Genomic DNA, 19,960 nt, shown 5'->3' with positions numbered 1-19,960 from the left:
TCCTAGAAATTCTTGAAGGGAATGCTTGCAAATTTGTGGAGTTATAGGAAGAACATCCTCAGATTATTTAATAGTCAATATTTAAAAAGTAGTTAAAAGATGTTTCAGTGACACACCTGCTGTATAATCACCTTGCTATCATTCTGTTCCTCTTCCCTCATTTCCAAGGGGCATACTTGTACAAAGTAATGCATAAAACTTTATATAAGAAAGAATCAAACTACACACAGAAGGACCTTAACCATCTCCCATGTATGCCTTGTAGTGACATAATAGAAGAAAAGGTATCAAGAAAGTACCAGATGCACAAGGTTTGCAAATGAAGAAGAAAGAAGGGGAATTACTGTCCTCCAGTTCTTTCTGTTAAAACCAACTTAGGCACTGTTCTACAAGTAATTTTAGAGTGACAGTATGTGATGAAGATGAAAGTGTATGTCTAAGTAGGAACAAATGCAAATCAATAAACCGATGTAACGAAAGGTTTCAGTAGCCACTTCTAATATTTAGCATTGGTTGGCATGATCTGTTAGTGAATCATTTGACCAATAAGCAGCATCTTCATTTTTATGTTTATGCAATCATTGCTAAGAACAAATGTGAGTAAGATAGCAAAGAATCAATTTTTTTGTTGTTGTATTGCATATCCTGGTGCATTGCAAATATTCTGGCTTATGCTGGAAACTTCTGGGTTTGGTCATTTTTTTCCACTTGAAATTTTGTCTGCATGTTTGATAGCTGCATGATGGATGCTTGAGCTCTCTCCTCCTCTGCTAACACGGTTTGGCCACAATGAATAGGTCAAATTCAGCTGTTTCTGAACTTTAGCTGATGTTTTTGGTCTGCTTGTCAAGGAATTGCTTTGAAGGTCTGCTGGTATCTCAGAAACAATCTGTTTATTTGGTACCAATAGGCCCATCAGCCATTTGACGACCAAATTCCTTGGCTAAAGGAATGCCTCTGAATGGACTTGGACTCTTCTTGTGACAGGATCAAGACCTACATTAAAACAGAAAATCTGTCTTTGCTCTTCCTAGTGAAAAGAACTACAATGCAAATGTGAATGTCACAAATTATAGCAAACTCTGCGTGTTGTGTGTGTCCCCCCCTTCACACTTCACCAGGGAAACTGTGAATATTTCCCCTTTGTTCTGTCTACAGCAACTCTTACCTCATTTGCCAGGAGGCATGTCTCATTATCAAGAAGCAAAGAATTGAACTTCCTTGCTGATAGGGATATTTAGAAAATAAAGCGCCATTATCCACAGCTGTACTTCCAGTAAGAGCAAACAGTCCCATTTTAGATATCAGCAGGTGGAAATCTCGGCGGAAGGATGCATATTTGTTGTTATGATTCCTGATGACCTTTCTTGTTTTTATTCCACTCTGATAGTGAATGCCTGCTGGCATGTTGGTGTTTTTAACCTCCTGAACTGATTTGGGGCTTGTTACAAAACACCATTAATTTATATTTAACTACCTAGTAATTTCCTACTTTAACTGCAGTGGCCAGTGTCCCAATTCAAGCAGTACTTATGCCAGAATTTGTAACTGCTTTACAAACTATTTCATGGTGAGACATGAAGGTCAGAGTGGCAGTTATCTGAATGACAAAGCCATGGACAAGCTGTTCAGCGCATTCTGCCGAACCATGCTTTTTCTAATCGGAGAAGTGGTTTAACGTATTTTAAAATGAGTACTTTGAATATGCCAGGATACTGGAAGTATGCATCTTATCCACCCTCCTCAAGAATCAAGCAAACCCAGGACCCTGAGACCAGATCTTTGAGGAGACATACTGCAACTTCCATTACTTGCTTCAGGTACCTGTACTGTCTAACTGCACACCAATATGATAGTGCACGTGTTCTTATAAAACATGTATTTTCTAGCTTGGGCAGAAACTTACAGTTTTGTCTTAACACTGTCAAGCCAGGACCTAAATCAGAAACTATACCTGATTCTGAAAGGGGACACAACAGTCACATAATGCTTTTAAGAAAGCTTTATTTGTTAAGTTTATATGAGCCTTCAAATGCTTAAGAATTCGTGACATCCTTTATTGTGCACTTACTGCCATTTTACTATGTACATCATCACCTTCCATATTACTGAGCTCATTTTCTGCCTACATTTTCCAGACATGAAGTGTAATCAATTTCTAAAGCAAAACCAGCCTTGCTCAGTTTTAACGGTTTCATGAAATGATATTGCAAATTGTCCTTCACTTATATGTGATTTAAAATCACAATCTCTTTGAAAATCTGCTGTAAGACCAAGTCAACAACCTCCAAACTGACATGTAAATTATTCCTCATTTTCTAATAATGAGAATACTAAATAGTACCACTAAAAATACAAGAAGAATTAGTAATCCTGGTGTTCTTAAGGAGTGACTCAGACTTTCAAGACTGTAATTTTTCGTCTCCATGCTTCTGCTGTCTGCCTATTGCTAGCTTCAGAACAGAGCAAGCCTCTGCCCAACTCATCTCTCAGTATTGTTTATAGGCCTCTTGAAACTCATCATTTGCATTCATTTCATTTTTTTCTCAGCCATGCAATATTCAGAACGGTGTCTATGCATGAAAAAAATGTACCATATTGTATCATATTGCCCGATGTAAATCCCATCTACTTCATCTGAATATCTGCTTTCTCATTTTAATAACTCATTCATCTTGTATAGTTGGATCTTTGATAGTGGCTGCTCCATGGGGGTGGCAGGGATAACACTAATTCCAGAGGAGAAGGAAGTCCTGAAGGACCGCTAGTGTCAAAAAAGTGGAAGACAGTAAGTCTAACCCTCTGTGGCAATGGGTGCTGTAGGACTCGTTGCCAACGTCTGTGACCTCAGAAGTCTTTTCTGTCTCAAACAGTTCTGGGCCGAACAATGCGGCATTTAACTGAAGGATTTTCACTGACAGTTTTATTTGACTGAGGTGCCCCAAATCTGATCCTATTTTATTAATTTCCATCTATAGTTATTTTGATTTACTACTTTTGTCTCCTAAATATAAAGACTTTTGTATCACTGATATTTCACTAAATGTGATTAGTTGGAAAGCTGACATTTACTATTGTCATGTACAAAGAAAAAAAGGTTTCCAATGTTTTGCAGCAAGAACTGTGAATAATGTAATAAAAGTATATAGTAACTGTTATTGAAGGCTGCACAAAAATTTCAGAGAAGATGACAAAAGGGGAAGGGATATTGGTTTTATTTGCATTCTACCACCTTTGATGCTGCTACTGAAATGGCTACCTGTTTATTTACAGCAAGGTTGTCTGGAGTTGGTCTTTAGCAAAAAATTAGTGCAACACTTGAGTATGCTTCTGGATTTGTAGCAGGAGGCTTTGAGGATTTGATTACTGTACACTTCATTTGCCAACCAGCAACATGCTTCCCCATCCAGAAGAGGTTTTTTTTTTTACATTTTCCTCCCACTGTGTGCAGTTTGGTAACCAATGGGTGGATTGCAATTACCACAGCACATGGAGAGGCAGACTGTCTTTTTATCTCTGCATATATGTTATACCAATGGTTCTGAATTCAAACCCATTGAACGTGAGCAGGGAATGCCGACACCTTCATTCAGGTTGAAACTTGGGGAAAAAGAGTAGTTATCTTATTGATTCTTGGAGTATCCAGGAGTCCAGGGTTTTACAACAAACACTGGTTCCAAAACACATTCAGAAATGCTGAAGTCAGTGAGCCCAGCCAATGGCACTACTTCAGTTCTTCAATCTGTTGCAGCCTTTGAACAGCCAGAGCAACCCAGCCTCTAAGAAACACTCCCATGTGACTCCTGCACCTATAGCTTTTGTTTTCAGTCATATAAGGGACTCTAGCAAGCCTGGCTTCATATTGGTTGATTGGCAAACCGTTGATGAGAGGAAGAGCCACTGCCCTGATGAAGAGGACATTAATCCTTCCTCTCCATTCCAGCAGTTCTGGCTGAGGTGTACGACCTGTGAAGAGACTGCTCCCCCCTGAGAAAGCAGTGCCTCCCCGGGCAGGACCCACAGCAGAGGCTGCGATGGGACAATTTCGGTCACTCCTTCTGTTTTCATTTGTAATAGGAGATGAAAAGAGCTGACCATCAGTCAGTATGAAAAACTTAGTTCTGCTGGTGTCATTGCCAGTTTTCACTCCTCCAACGCCTTCTGAAGTCACCATCCTACTTAGCCATAACCCCCCAAAATCACCCCATTCCAGATAAGCTATTATTTCAGTTATTCTTGTATCAGGAGCACACAAATGTGTGCAGGGCTGAGCTGCAGACCTATCTGTCCTGCTTATGTCGATGCTTAACACGCCTGCTGCTTTGCTAACAGTACAAAACTGTGATGTGGCACTTTGTGCTCTTCAAGCTGTACAGGTGCAGGAGCACTCTTCTATGCCTGTTGTCTGAAAAGAGAAATGGAAGTTTATGTATTTACTTTCCTAACACTATTTCGTGCTTTCCTTTCCCCATCTCTGCAGCAACTGAAATGTCACTCTCCCTCCTTTTGGCAGACCACTGCTTTTCTCACTCTACAAGCCTGTTTTCCTTCCTTGCTCTAACCACATTTTTACAAGCACACTGAAACCTCTGTCTTAAGGTTTTTCTGTTCTTCTCTTTGGCTCAATCTACCTGATAATGGTGTTTTAGCTTCTGCCTCCCAGGCTGCAGGGTCTTGAAGTACCAACTTCATTGCTTCTTTTCAAACAGAATTGCCCCCCATTTCAGGAGGGATGCGTGAAGAAATCTGTCTAGGGAAAAAGGGCACGGTGCAAGCTGTATTTGTAGTTTGAGATGTCCATCTCCATTTATTTCTGGGCAGGGAAACATAAACTCTTTTCCTCTGAACTTTAATGGGCAGTAATGTATTTTGAGATGTTTTTATACTTTATTGTTGTCTTAAAAAAAGAATAAAAGAATTTCTGGGAATTTATAGGTCCCAATCAGACCAAATTGACCATTTTTGCTTGTTGTATGATAAGATGCCAAAATCTGAAAAGCGTTTTGAGGAAGAAGGCCATCGCATGGCGCTTTTAACCATTTATGTCTGTGACTTGAGATACTATTAGAAAGAAGGGATTTGACTGGCCTGTATTACCTCACTGGCGGATTTGGGAGGGGCAAACTGTATCCATAGTATTCAAGATATGAAGGTAAGCAAAAACCGTAGTGTGTTTGAGAATTTTTATTTTTAAATACTTGCCTTGTGGAGCTAGGAGTAGTACAACTCAAGGCTGTGTCTCAATGGAGACAAATACAGGTTCTCCATCATTCTTGCCCATGACAAATTCTGTGATATTTTACACTTTAATTTTATCTTTTGACCTTGATTTTATCTTTTGGCTTATTTCTGTAGTAAGAGGTTTTAATAAAAAATTCCCATTCAAGCCTGCTTGGTAGTCCTGGACATTGATGGATGAGAGAACTTAAAAGTTATCTATAACTTCACGTTGTCCCAGCCTGCGCGCGTGATGGGAGACGAAGAACCTTTGGCTCTCCAGCCTCAGCCGTAGCATCACTAACTCCTCGCCCGGCTGCCTTCTCGTCCCATCGCTCCAGTGGAGAAACGGTCCGAGGAGCACCGTCGGCTCCACGCGATCCGGTAGCTGCGAGGGGCGTGTGCCTCGGGATGTGCACGGCTGCGCCCCGCGGCGGTGCTCCGGGGCTCCCCGCGGGCCGGGGAGGCGGGTGGCTGGGCAGAAGCGCGTGGGAAGGGAAGGGATGAGGCCGCGGCTGAGGACGGATGCGGTCTCCCGGTTGCCCCAGGAGTTGCTCCTGCCGTGGCTGCGGCACCGCGGGCGAGAACTCATCCCGCCCGGCTGGGGTGGCCTCGTCGTCTGGCGCTGGGATGTGACAAGGCAGCCTGGCCCTCCTTGCCGGAGACACCTCTCTGCACGCCGGCACAGCAAGGCAGGAGGCTCCGCGCCGCCGTGCGAGGGCTGATGGAGCTCCCCGCGCCCCTCCCCGCACCTCTCCCCGCTCCCGCGGCGCGGGGCAGGCCCGGACGCAGGGTCTCCTCCTCCTCCTCCTCCTCCTCCTCGGGACAGAGCCGGGAGCCCCCGGGGCTGCCCTAATTGCCCCGCAACCCCCTCCAGAGGGGGGGGGACGCTGGGGCTGGGGGGGGGGGGGGGCAGGTGCCGCGTCCCCGGGCGCGCTGGCAGCCCCCCGGTCGCCCCGCGCAGCGCGGAGTGGGGCAGCAGCGACCGCCGCGGCGCGACGGCACGGCCCTCGCCGGCAGACGGGGCCGGGCAGCGAGCGCGACGGCCCCGGCGCTGGCGGGTGGCCGGGCCCCGGGCGGGGCGGGCGGGAGGGAGGGCGGGAGGCGGGCGGTGCCGGGCGGGCTGGGGTGGGAGGAGGGGGGGGGGGGGCGGCGGCGGTGGCGGCGGGCCGGGCGGTGGCGGCCGGCGGGGCACCGCGCTGCGGCGCCGCGCCTCTCCCCGGCGCCGCGGAGCAGAAGGGGAGGTGAGCGGCGGCGGGTCGGGGCCGGGGCCGGGGCCGGGACCGGGACCGGGAGGGAGCGGTGCGCGGCGGCGGGAGCCGTGCGGGGTGCGAAGGCACGGGGGACGCGCCCCGGAGCCGGGCGGGTCGGCGCCGGTGGCGGCCGCGGGCGGTGGCACTTGTGCCCGGCGTGGCGGGCTGGGCTCGCCCCGCCCCTGGCGGCGGCGGCGGCGGCGGCGGCGGGCACTTAAGGGCGCTGCTGGTGGCGGGGCGGCGCGCGGGGCGCCGCTGCCTCGGGCGCGCTCCCCCGGTGCAGCCGGTGCTGGCCACGTGCTGGCGCGGCCGCGGCGGCGGCGGCTCTGCGGGCGGCGGCCGCGCTCGGGGGAGGTCGGCGGGGACGGCGCTCCGCCCGAGGAGCCCGCCGGCTGCGCTCCCCTTCGGCGGTCCCGAACGGTAGAAGGACGTTGGGCTCCGGCGCGCCCGGTGCCTGACCGGGCTCCGTAACTGCGGGACTGCAGCGCCTCTTCGTAATGCGCGTTACTGGAGCCGGCTCCCCGGTCCGCACGGGAAGCTGCTGCCGGCAGGAATGTCCCGGGAGTAGAGATGGGAGATAAAGTAACTCGCAGAATCGGCTTCCGAATAAGGGGGCGTCTGAACATACGAGTCTGTGCCTCAGTGAGGGAACAGGGGAGTTGGAGGCTTCCGTGTTGGTTAGGTTAAAGCTTTAAAACATTGAATTGTGAGCGGAGAATTACTTGGAAGATGTTAGGACGTTGTTTTGAAAAGAAATGCTTAGCAGTGAGAAGAAAAGTGGGGGGGTGATTATCATCTCAAAACATTCCAGTTTGAGTATTTCACTTTTGACTGCGGTTGGGCTGATAAATACTTTCATTCTAGGAGTATGTTGCAAAAACATTTGTTTATATACGTAGTTTAGCCACCACAATGTTTTGAATGGCTTCTCTGATTATATGTCCATAAGCATCATATATTTTATATATTATTTTGTATATCTTCTACGGGCAGAGACTATAGAGGTGCCGTACGTTATTGTGCAATGCACGCAGATAATTGTTTTCTCCTGCGACTGATGGGCTTAAAATATCATGCCATATCATACCAGTCAGAAAACTGGAAAATTAGATTTGTACCACAGACTAATATTATGGAATTTCTGCTTCAAATGTCATTTGAACAGTGGTATGCCTTTTACAGTGTGTGTATATTTGTTTTTAATATTGCAGATGCCTTTTGATTGCAAGACCGCTGAAATGTTTTGAGGGCTGCCTCTCCTCTCCTAACCATGAACAGTTCAAAATCACCAGGGCTGGCTGGATTTGGAATCTTGAAAAACACAACCTGCCACACGGAGAAGAAGATTTCCGTTTTCTTTTCAATAATCTTCATGACGGTGGGAATTTTGTCCAACAGCCTTGCAATTGCAATTCTCCTGAAGGCGTATCAGAGATTTAGACAGAAATCGAAAGCCTCCTTTTTGCTTCTTGCTAGTGGTTTGGTCGTCACCGATCTCTTCGGCCACCTCATCAATGGAGCCATTGCAGTGTTTGTGTATGCATCGGATAAAGACTGGATTCGATTTAACCAGTCCAACATTCTTTGCAGTGTTTTTGGCATCTGCATGGTTTTCTTTGGTTTGTGCCCGCTCTTCCTGGGCAGCGTGATGGCTGTTGAACGGTGCATTGGAGTCACTAAGCCAATATTTCACTCTACAAAAATGACTTCTAAACATGTAAAAATGATGTTGACTATGGTATGTCTGTTTGCTGTTCTTATAGCTTTGCTGCCTGTTCTTAGGTTTAGAGCCTATCAAATTCAAGCATCGAGGACCTGGTGCTTCTATAAAACAGAACATGTTGAGGACTGGGAAGACAGATTTTATCTCTTACTTTTTTCTTGCCTTGGGTTACTGGCCCTTGCTATTTCATTCTTGTGCAATGCTGTCACAGGAATTACCCTCTTAAGAGTCAAATTTAAAAGTCAACAAAGACAAGGCAGATCTCATCATTTTGAAATGATCATACAGCTCTTGGCTATAATGTGTGTTTCTTGCATTTGCTGGAGTCCATTCCTGGTAAGAGCCTGACGTGTTTGCCAATTTTTAATGCACACCACTGTATAAAAGTTATACTATTTAATCTCCAGGTTTTAAGGCACTTTAGCTGTGATAACGGCTTCATTCACTCTTCAATATATTAATTTTACAGCATATTGCCCGTAATGTATGTACGCATGCATCTATAACAAAAATGGTAATTATTCTCCATTTCTGATCATAAGCGAAATACATTGAGTAAGCTAATATATAGGGACTGTGAGGACTGTCTTTCCCGTGCTGTGAAGCAGGCAGTGGTAGCAGAATGGAGGCTAGAATAAATCAGAGCAAATATTGAGCTTGTCCAAAAATTCAGTGAAATCTTCGAGTGGCAAGTCTTTTTAGTCTGTACTGTGGTTCATATAATTTTTTATTTATGGTAGTCCGTTCGTTGTTTTTATTACAGTTTACTGCTACTTGTGAACTGTGTTACGGAAGATAACAGTGAAGAACGTAAAAATCCTCCACTCCGTTAGCAGGGTATTAAGGGCTTTGCTTTAGAGTCATGTTAAAAAACAGTAGTTGGCAGTGGGTTAAAATAAAAATTTGGTTTAGGCCTAACTAAGCTGGGTTTGTAACCTGGACAGATGACTAGCAAAGCTGCTCTGAGCGGTTGGTGCGCTTTCTCAGCTGTCCCGGCTCTAAGTTGGGACCCCTTGCTGGTAACGGCTCTGACTCTTCCAAAGCGGTAAGTGTTGCTCATGCTCGCGTGTGCTCTGTCAGCGAGCACGGTCAAAGGAAGCGGGATTATGATGTGGGAAAGAATTTGACAGCTCCTGTTGTATGATGGTATTATAAAGATGATATTAACTGTGACTCTTTTTACTGTAGTAAACCTGACTGAAGAAAATTTTTTTTTTTTTACTAGGATGAGAGAGGCTAAGTCACAAGTAATATGAAATTTTAGTTTATTTCCTAGAAACAAGGTCCGGTAGTTTTCCACTGATACGAATGAGGAGGAATTTTGGTTTGAACTTACAAATATAGAAAATTTAAATCTGGGATCTGAATCAGATCCAGCTATGTCTCATCTACTCACTGCCTATGGTGTAGTATGGAATTACCTAAACTAGTTCTAAATTAGATACTGATATTAGCCTAGCTGCAGCAGTTGGGTATATCTGGCCAGTAGCATTTAATTAATCCAATGTCGCAGACTTCAGGCACAGAGTCTGGATATAAATCTCTGCATCACTGAAATGCACAAAACCTCACTTTTGTTCAACACACACAAAATTTTTCTAGGCTTGCTCTGCAGCATAGCTTAAATTCATGGTGGCTTTTGTCAGCGTCGTGGATGTAGTGTATAGAGCATAAACAAAGTTGTCAGAACAGTATAGCAAGCTTTTCTAGTGAACTTACTTCCAGTTATTTCCAGACAACTCATGAAATTTGTCTGGGGCAAGCCACAGAACGGTTTTCAAGGAAAGCAACTCAAATAATGCCTTTACTTTTCATGAAAAAGCAGTATATTATCCTCTAGTGACATTTATTTTCAGATAAAATAACTGTCCTTAAAGGCTGGAATTAATTTGATTTTTTAAAAAGCCCTTGGATGACAAAAGAGCTGTAGAGGTTTTTAATTCAAAAGAGAGACTTCATTTATTCAACATTTGAAGGAACACTAAATTGCAACTACTGTTGTTGTTTTTTCAGTGTTGGTAATTTTGTTATGCCTTTCAATTTTTATTAATTATAAAAACATAATTTTTAAAATCTTGACAATCTTTAATGAAATCACAGCACTACTTTTGTTGAAAGTATTTAACTTCATCTAAGTTGTAGTTGACGATGAGTTATTATTCCAGCAGCAAATTTTTTTTCAGAGCCTTTTCAGAGTTTGGCATTTTCATCAGCTGGTGATACAGACCAGTGAATGACTTCTTGCTTAATTTTGTACTTGGTAGTTTTCGGGACTGTGTTGCAGAGGGAGGTGATGCACAAGCAATTCTGGTTCAGCGGGTGGCAAATCTGCCGGTGCTCTCTGTGCGTTCTGGGTTCATGATGCTTTGCTTCTGGATCTCTTTTGAAATGAGATTAACCAAACTATCACCAAAATTAGCCTGGCAGTATGGAAAATAGTTCTGCAATGTGGACGAGTTTGTGTTAGAAACAAGAAGTTAAAAAAAAGTTAGTGTAAGGTAGGATTTAGTTCTTGAAACAAACTTTCAAGGAAGTGAACAATTAGTGTTTTAGCTGGAGAGTTCGATAGTCTGGGAAATGCAGTAGGGACGGGGTCCTTGGTAGGTATTACCTTTCTTAGCTGTTAGGATCATGGAGTTTACATCAAAGTTAATTCTCTGAATTACCCAATCTTTGTTTTGATAGCATTCTGTTCACTGAATGCAAACGGAATTATAAGGGCGGTGTTAATTTAGCAAGCTTTATTGGACTGCAGTGGAGCATACAGATGCAGTGGAATAAAGCTTTGCCAGGAGCGTACTGCTAAAGTGCTACAATAAAGAGATCCAGGGTTTATCAAGGCGTATGGTTTACGATGAATTGCTGATCCAAATCTTCTTGTCCGATTTATCTAAAACTTCTCGGGGCTTTTAGTTTGCGAAATGAATGGTTTACATTCTGTAATATAATCAGCGTATACCAAAATAAGTATTTCTTGAAATAAATGTGATTAGGTGTTCATAGGTGAAATTATTTGGCAAAGTAGCTAAATACATGCTTGTTTTGCAATCATTTGCTTGTTTAATTTTTTTTCAAAGCTAAATCTAGAAGTTAGTGTTAATCTTTGAATTGTGAATTTTACCCATGTTCTCTATCCCAAAGAGCATACAGAACAAATGTTATGTGAAAGTGAATTGCCTTGGTATAAACCAAAGCGATTAGAAAACAAACAAACCTTTGGAAGAGAAAGTGGAGGAAGGCGATGCAGTTTATGCCACATGTGGTTTGCAGATACAAGAGTTTGGATTTATTTGGTGTGATTCTCCATCTGATGGGGGATTTGCTTTGTTTATTTTTCTTCTGTTTTTAAGCTACATCAACTGTCATATGTGCATGGCTACCAAAATCAAGTCTATCCAATATTGTAATCCAACTGGAGATTTAATTCACTATTAGATTTTAATTATTTTTTTAATTTTTTTTTTTTTCCAAGTGAAGTTATATATTCAGTCACTGTCCTGTGCTAATATCACCTTTAGATGACATTAGAGGCACAAGACCCTGGATCGTCCTTTATGGCGTCTGGTGTGGAACTGAACTTGACTTCTGCACCTGCTCAGTGGTAGTGAACTTGTTTTGGTGCTTTTATATATGTGTGTAAATGGATATATATCTAACATTTAATGTTATATATAATAATATATAATATTATAATCAATTACCACCTCTATTTTAAGACTCCTGGAGATCTGGAGCATTTTTCAGAAGCAGAGCCCATGGCATGGCTCATGTGGAGCTCTGCCTGGGGCTGTTGGACAGGGTCTTCCTTCTGATTTTTTTTCTTCCTTCTGATTCTTTCCTGAAGCTCCATCTCATCTGTTCCTCAAAAATGAGCAGCTTTTTCAAGTTTTCTGCCACTGTGTGGGAATCTTCCCTTAATGAAGTACCAGAATGAGGGGTAGTCCCCGCTTCTTCCCTTATGGGGAATCATTTATCTCCTTTTGAGGAGTTGAGAGCAGGAGGGAATTCACAAAAAAAGCAACAAGTGAAATTCCTGAATTTTCCAATAATCTTTGTAGGTGATGATTTGCAGAGGCACATTTGTTTTGACAGTCCAAAGAATTTTGCTTTGTGATGGGTAATTCCAGGAAAATATGTTCCGAAGATAGTAACATCAACTTCTCTGTGTAGTAAGTCATCTTTTTTCATCCTTGCTAGAGTCTTAGCCCTTTGCTAGGGATATGTGAATTTTGTTGGATAAATTTGGTCCCTAGGGGTTGGATTCCCCAAGCAAATAGTTGGGCTGGAGCATTTTGTGATCAGCATCTCTGATGAAATAGATTGTTATATAAAGCTGGTTTTTGGCTGTGACTTGACATCTGGCCTGTCAAGGAACAGCTTGTTTTTGGAGCTGTGTTCATATGAGCAAATTCTGACTTCAGTATGTCAAATTCTGTGGGGCTCATGGGATAAACATATTTTAAACTTTGCTTTTGGAGTAGCAAAGTGAACTCCCTGTAATTATGGACAGGAGGGGTTTATTTCAGAGTGAATTTATCTTTGGGAACAAATTATGATATGGAGAAATGTCTAATCTTTTTAATGTGTGGATCACAGTCTTAGCCTGAGAAAAATATTTTTACATTCCAATTTTTCTTGTTAAGATCTTTTTCCATGCAGTTATCTGATTACTTTCATTCCAGTTTTACCTCCCCTCTACTGCAGAAAATAGCCACTCCTGGTTTTTTTGAAAGATCTCAGCCGTTTATTTCATATGATTAAATCAGCTCTTATTCAGTTGCTTTTTTTACTGCCTAGATTAATTTCTATCAGTCTTTTCTCACGTAATCTCTTCCCTTTCCAATTTGTTGTGCTAACTGCATCTCTCTGAACTCGCTCTGACTTCTTCTTGTCCTCAGATTGTCTCATGCAACGAGGTTTGATGGTTTTCGTGCACCTAGGGCTGCATTTAGCTTACAATGTGCTGAATCACTCCAACCTAGAAGCCGCCGGAGCTGGTCTGAGTAGTCCTTTCAGTGAATATGCTGCCAGAGCAGGTGAGAAGGGCACTGGTGCACTAACAGGGAGGCTCTTGGTGGAATACCCGTACCCCAGCCCACCCCACCCTGGTTGCTCCACCAGGTATTTTGGGTGCTGAGGCAGGCTCACGGTCGGTATGTGCTGAAGGAGGCCAGTGGGTTGCAGGTTTTACACTACAAGCTAAGCCACGTAGTTGCATACAGTATAAGGTACTTTGTTGTACAAGGCAATCCTCTGTGCATCTCATTTCAGTGTTTTTGTTACGTGTAGTCATGTATGTACATGCACAGCGACGCTTTGCCAGGATTTCATACCTGTGTTACCCTTGAAGCATCTCCCTCCATTCCTGTTTTCTGTGGTCTTTAATAAGCTGGCAGTTTCAATTTCTATTATACTACCTTACGCTTATATGTGCAATGGGCATCATGTATATGAGCTCGTTGCTCTATTAATGCTGTTTGTATGCCTTCAAATATTGCTGGTTGTATTGTCCCTACAACAAAATAGTTACTTAAAAATCTGTCCCTTCTCTTGTGCTCCCGTGACTGGTGATTTTCATAATCAGAAAATGCACCTGAGGAGAAGCAGACACGAGATGTCCCAAGATGCCGGTCCACGCTCTGCCAGTGAGGGCCTTGTCCCCACATACAGTACGGCCACCCCACATCTCATGGGTGGCTGCTCTGCAGAAGCGTATTCTCTTACACTAGCAGAACACGTTGCCAGTCAAAGCTGCAGGCTCCGTGAGCTTGTTGTGCCTGCGTGGGCACTGTCAACAAGGAGAGTGATCTTTTCTTTTGAAAAAGAATTAATTAGGCTTTCAATTTCCAGTCATCTGTTTCTGAAGACTGAAGGAGAGAGTCTTAAACATGTTTAGCCAACCTTGCAGCTTTGAATGCTGTTGTAAAAGTGACTTTCACAGGGGAAAAAACACACTTTGTCTTTTTCAAGATTCAGATTTTAAAGAAGATAATCGATGATAATGACTACGTTTGTGCTGGCATTGAATTGTTTGTCATGTTTTGCTAGAACGGTTGTCTGTTGACACCAGACAAAGACGGGATGTGTTGCCAGAGTAAAGAAGATGTGGTTGGAGTTGGGTCTGGGCTATGCTTCGCACCCTGCCTGCGGCAGGCTGGCGGGCACAGAAGTGACCTGCTGCAGGACCTCCACGGGAATACCCGTTGGATGTTGTCATTGCATCTCTTGGGCCGGGTGCAAGCCCATGTCAGGAACCCCCTTCTGCCACAATAGTTTTAATAAATGAATCAGTTTCATAGGGAAAGGAAAAAAGCTTTTTGCTAGCAGAAGGCCTGCTAGATATGCCTCTTTATCTCTAGTCCGAAGCATCAATACAGTAATGCTTATTGTCGACTCTAGGTTGTTATTTCTCTTCCAGGCCTTGCTGTGTCAGAAGAGGTAGGATCAGGAGTGGCTGTTTGACTGAATAAAATGCTCTCTGAGTTCCTCTGGAAAGAAAAATCTCTCTCATATGAGTTTGCTTGTCATTCAAGCTACGCTAGAAAAAGGGGTCTCGCTCTCCCTCATATCATGGTCTTTTAATTGCTTTCTGAGTTTCTCAGTACATACATTAACACTGTGCAAATTCAATTACTACTCTTGTTTGAGTTCTTCTTAATGAGCTTCTGATACTCAAGGTTAAATCGCTGAAATGTTAACATCGTTCCTAATATTATGGCTCAAAAGGTATTTTGGAATAAATAGCTGATTTTAGGGGTTAAGAGGAAAGAGGACACTCATTTTGATTGAAGTTTTTGTTAGTCTCAAGACAGAAGTGTCTTTTTAGCTTAGTTTCCTGTGGAATAAGGTTTAAGCAGCAACTCAGACAATTCGAGCGTGCTTTTGTATGTCACCATGAAACTACTCCATGAAAAGATATTCTAGGTGTTTGCAGAGAGAGAATAACAAAGTTTAATACAATACATGTAAAAATTCAATCCACCTATTCAGATGTGTTTCTATGATACTAGAAACCCTTGGATAAGATGTTCATGCCTTTTTTTAGTATTGGTTGTAGAGACCTTTCTTTTATTTTGGATTCTTAAGAGACACAGTGGCAAATTTCCACCAGGTTGGATGAGAAATGGAATGAGCATCATTTTAGAGTAGACCCACCTAAAATGATACTGAATTTCGAAGGTACTGATTCAGTGTTCAGAGTTGGTCTGTTCCTATTTTCATCTTTTACAGACTGTAGAGATCTTGAGGGCCTTAGCCTTTCTAAGAAATATGAATCATTTAAAAAAAAATGTTTTTAAGTGTGGGCCAGGGCATAATTTGTCAGAGTGCTTAGGAACTCTATATTAAATTGTGGCTGTATTTGTAATTCAGGTGTTTGCCTCCTTCTCACAGAAGTCAGGGAGTTGAGCAGCTGAGATAGTCTCTCAACAGGAAAGAAGTTCTGGAGAAGAAATGGACGTTGGTCAGCATATTGTCCTGCAGTAGTGATGTGAACCAGGGAAGGAAGAAGAGCTGAGATGATTGACAGTATGTCCTTTACCAGAGGCTTTTGGGGAAGCATAATTATAGTTTTTCTTATTTATGTTTACTTTTGCTGTTTGGAAAAACTTAATGTAAAGCCTTTTTCTGAAAATGCAGTGCCATCAGAATGCAATGAGATTAGTTTTGGAGAGAAAAAGTAGGGAAGGTGGGTTTCCAGTCATGTGAGAACATTGCATTTTCAAAACAACGGGGTCCTGTTTTTCTTTCAAAATCACTCGCCGCTTGATTTTTAAATTTATATTATATATATGGAATTAAACCATAAAGATCTGTAAATTGAAATACAGTATTTCGTTCCAAACGTGACTTTCACAGAAAATTTTAAATTTTTTTTTTTCAGTTTTGAAGTTGCCATCTCAAAAAATCAAATTCAGAAAACTTCAGCCAAATAAATTTGCCATTCATAACCTCCCCTTATTTCTTCAGTTGGTAAAGTTTTTGGATTCTGTGCTTGATATTAAAAAGTAAGTCAATTTAACATACATTCCAATTTTGTTTGATATAGGAAAATTCTTCCTATTTCCTGGATATTACACTCATTCAGACCTTTCTTGCTTGAAAATATCATACACTGCATAACCGTTTTTGGAAAATGTCATACACAGCATAACCATTTTTGGATGGTTATTTTAGGAAAGCTCTCTTTCCTGACTATCTAAAGACTTTAAATGGTAAACTTGTTGCTGAAAAGTCTCTGGGACAAATACAGTCACATGGAACGACTTCAGAAAGTCCTTCATCCTCACCAAGTTTAACATCACAGACATCAGGGTGTGAGATACATTCATCTATTCTGTGAGATATTTATTATGTTGTTAATTCATGATCTCAAGTTTTGCATGGTGATTATAAAGGCGTTCTGGCAGAAGTTACTTGTCTCAGTAGTAATGTAGAATCAGTTCATGTCTGAGAGAGTGCATTATTTGGATTCTCTTCTGGGAAATATGCTGCTTAGGTTTAAAACAGAGCAATAATTCTTATTATGTGTGCCTTTAAGACTTAAATTTTACATTAAAATATTCAGAAACTGCTGAATTGCAATTTGAGTCACAAGCTCCCGGAGGAAGGAGGGTGCCTGTTCACTGTGTGCGTGCGTAGTGCCCAGCAGGACGGGAGCACGAGCCTGTCGTGGGTTCTGCGTATGGGCTTTTAGAAATAGTAACGGTCAGGTAGCAGAATGTTGCTGAAAGGGTTTACACCAGGAGTTACAGTAAAGTTGTAGTAATTGCGACTCATTCTTTTGGATTAAGTCTCATATCGGATGAGGCGAAATAGCTGAGTGCCTGAACGAACCTGAGCCGTGTGTAGGTAATGTACTGTCTCTTGCTGAAGGATTGCTCTTATCCACTCCAGACAGAGCAGGGAATGGAGAGCAGCTCATTAGCTTGCTCTTAGCTCCTCTTTTTAATGAACCGTGTGAAGACCTCATTCAGAGACGCGTGCCGAAGGGCGGGTTTGAATGGCATTGGAGTTGTGTTTCTGCGTGATTTCCCAACGAAAGCTGAAGATGGGCCTGTGTGTAAGGGATGTCCTGAACTGAGGTTTTGAAGACAATTAGGCCTCAACACTAAACTCGCAGAAACCAAAGATGACTTTGTCGTTGGAGAGGTGGAAGTTAATGACTGATCTCCAGCTGGTCCCCTCCTTGCTGACCCGGACCTGCGTGCTGCCAGCTGCCCCAGGCGGCTCGAACCCGGCATAAGCTGGCTGTGCGTGGGCTGCACGGCCACCCCAAAGTTACGGGAGGGAGGGCGATGTAGTGGATGTAGTGAGTCTGCCCATGAGCAACCGTGTCACCCATGTTACGACCAACATCAGGACATGAGGACGTGGGCAGGAAGACTCTTGTGCTGGCGGGGATGTGGCTAGCTGTGTTCCCATCTGCCTCGCTGCATGGAATGCTGTTAAAACAGAAGGTGGAGCAGGAGGGAGGTGAGGATCCATGTAAGTGGTAGCAATTTGTTTTAGGATTTACAGTTCGTTAGTGAGTTGGAAATAAAATCGAATCCACTTTTTACCAGGAGTGCGTGTTTGCAGAAGTAGTGAGAAATAAATCACTCTTAAATGGAGATTTGATTTTTCTCTTCCCTCCTCTACCTAAAAGGTGGTCCAGCTGCACAGCAGTCCCTTCTAATTTATTTGGCAACATTAAAGAAAAAAATAATTGCCAATTATATATTCCAGCTTGGTAAAGAAATTGCTAATTCATTAGCCTTGATATTTCTGTTCATAGCTTCTTAGTATACTTCTCCAGAATAATATATAGAATAAGTCACATTAATAAAGTTGATTTTTTAAAAAAATAACATGAAAGGAACACATCACATCTTCCTTTGCCTCCAGCCAGATTTGTAAATACAGCAAATCAGATAGCACCAAGTCATTAGGTGACTGTGACTCCAATCCATCTTTAAAAAGATTTCATTTTCCTCCACTGTGTATGTTGCATGCATGGTAAACATAAACATACATAAAATATAATTACAAATTCATATGGTTTTTTTCTCCTTAGTTCCCCCCTACACCCACGTAATAAACACCATAATTTCTCAGATAATTAAACTGAAGGTCTAACTCCATTGGTAGACAATAGAGTAGGTTCTTTACCTTTTTAGACCTGTTGTTACTTGAGGTCTTGCAGGCTCAGTCACACATCAAAACCATCTGCATTCCTGAGTTCTAGAAGAGGTGAAAAGGTCGCTATATATCATGACTGACTCACTGTGAAATTCTTCTCCCTTCTTTTAACACTTCTAATATGTATGGATATCTCTGGATTCGGTGGTATTTGCCCTGAAAGCCTGCATGTATGTGCCATTCCTCTGAAATCGGGGAGTGACTTGTCCAAGGAACCCTTAAAGAATTCAGCTTAATTCTTGGATTCTTAGACAAAAATAACAAATCTGAGAGAATAAAAAAATGGCCAGGTAAAAACTGGTAGATCCTGCATTCCCTGTAGAAGAACATTTTCTTGCTCTCAAAGACGTAAGTGGAAGAGTTGCCTCTGGTTGCTGAATCTATAGGATATCTCTCCTCAGCCATGTAAATACAGTGGAGGATGACTTTAGTAATGAAACAGCGTGAACGTGGTGATGTTTGAAAAGACAGTTCACTTCTAAGCTATTGATTTAATCCTGTGCATAACAGTAATTAAATGCTGAATTAATTCTATAATTATGGACCTTGCAGCTCCTTTTTCCTCCAGGTTTTCTGTATATTGTCTCCTTTTTTCTGTATTCAGACAGTTCTCTTTCTCCCCAGTATTATGTGTTACTTGTGATTCTTTCTTTGGGTGTTTGTAGGGTATTAGTGAGAGAAGTTCAGTTGCTCCTAGATCAATGAGAATATTTATTTAACCAAAAACATGTGATTGTTTTCCAAATGAGTGTGAAAACCTGAAAAAGCGAAGCAATAAAAGAGAAGCAATAGGCCATTTCCAGGCTTTGAAGCTTTACCCAACTGACCCTAATGGAAGGATAAACGGATCCTGAATACATATAGTCCTTACATCCCTAAATACTTATATATTTGATTCATTTGTGTTTCTCAGAATGGGCCTTATTATGCAGAATTAGAAATACTCTATTGCTTTCTGGTCCCAAGAGGTCTAGCAGTTGTCCTGTAAAGTTTCTCTCAGCATTGCTGTGTAAAGAATATTTTAATTTTATCTGTCAAATTAATTTTTTTGTACAAGAGGTTTTTGTTATAGGCCTTGTTGTTAGGGAGCAATACATTCCTTGCCCTGTGGAAGCAGGCTTTCTTGTAACTTTAAAATGTAGCTCATGAAGCAGGTCACTCGTTTGACTTTGGTACGGACACTGTCTTTTCATTATGCAGCGAGTCGTCTACTGTTTTCAGTGCTAAATTCGCCTCTATCCATATCCATTCTGCTTTCCTTTCAAATGAGTTAATCAGTTAAGCTGTGAGAGTAATTACATTGCCAGCTAGTTGAACAAAAGTATTTCTAATTTTGAGGGGGAGGAAAGGAAAGAAGGAAAAAGGACTGTCAATCCGAGATAGAAGTATCTGGATTCTTTCGGAGAAACAAAGAGAAGGGACCTGGAATGCTTAATTCAAGCCCAACCTGAATTTATGTTACTGCAAAACAGATGCAAATAGGTAGTGTCTAAGGGGAAAGTTGGCAGAAAATAAAAGCTTCAGTTTCAGTTAATGTTTGCGAGTTTATACACACAAAAAAATCCTTCTGTTTATGAGGCTTACTTCA

General features: G+C 42.4%; 1 protein-coding gene across 6 annotated transcripts in view; it reads left to right on the top strand.

Annotated features, from left to right (window-relative positions):
- Window positions 1-19,960, top strand: part of PTGFR (prostaglandin F receptor) — a 42,512-nt gene that overhangs the window by 13,734 nt on the left and 8,818 nt on the right. For 2 of the 6 annotated variants that reach the window (XM_030034193.1, XM_041128133.1), the window contains exon 2: window positions 7,682-8,529. In XM_030034193.1, coding sequence (XP_029890053.1) covers window positions 7,741-8,529 — 789 coding nt within the window. In that variant the 5' untranslated portion in view covers window positions 7,682-7,740. Of the gene's footprint in view, window positions 1-6,370; window positions 6,462-6,750; window positions 7,153-7,681; window positions 8,530-19,960 lie in introns of those variants that run through there. The other 4 variants (XM_030034191.1, XM_041128135.1, XM_030034192.1 and 1 more) reach the window with 4 other exon arrangements.

Source organism: Aquila chrysaetos, chromosome 12 (assembly GCF_900496995.4).
Source record: "Aquila chrysaetos chrysaetos chromosome 12, bAquChr1.4, whole genome shotgun sequence".
Taxonomy (NCBI): domain Eukaryota; kingdom Metazoa; phylum Chordata; class Aves; order Accipitriformes; family Accipitridae; genus Aquila; species Aquila chrysaetos.
The sequence above is the reverse complement of the archived record's forward strand: the minus strand, read 5'-3'. Positions and strand labels throughout refer to the sequence as shown.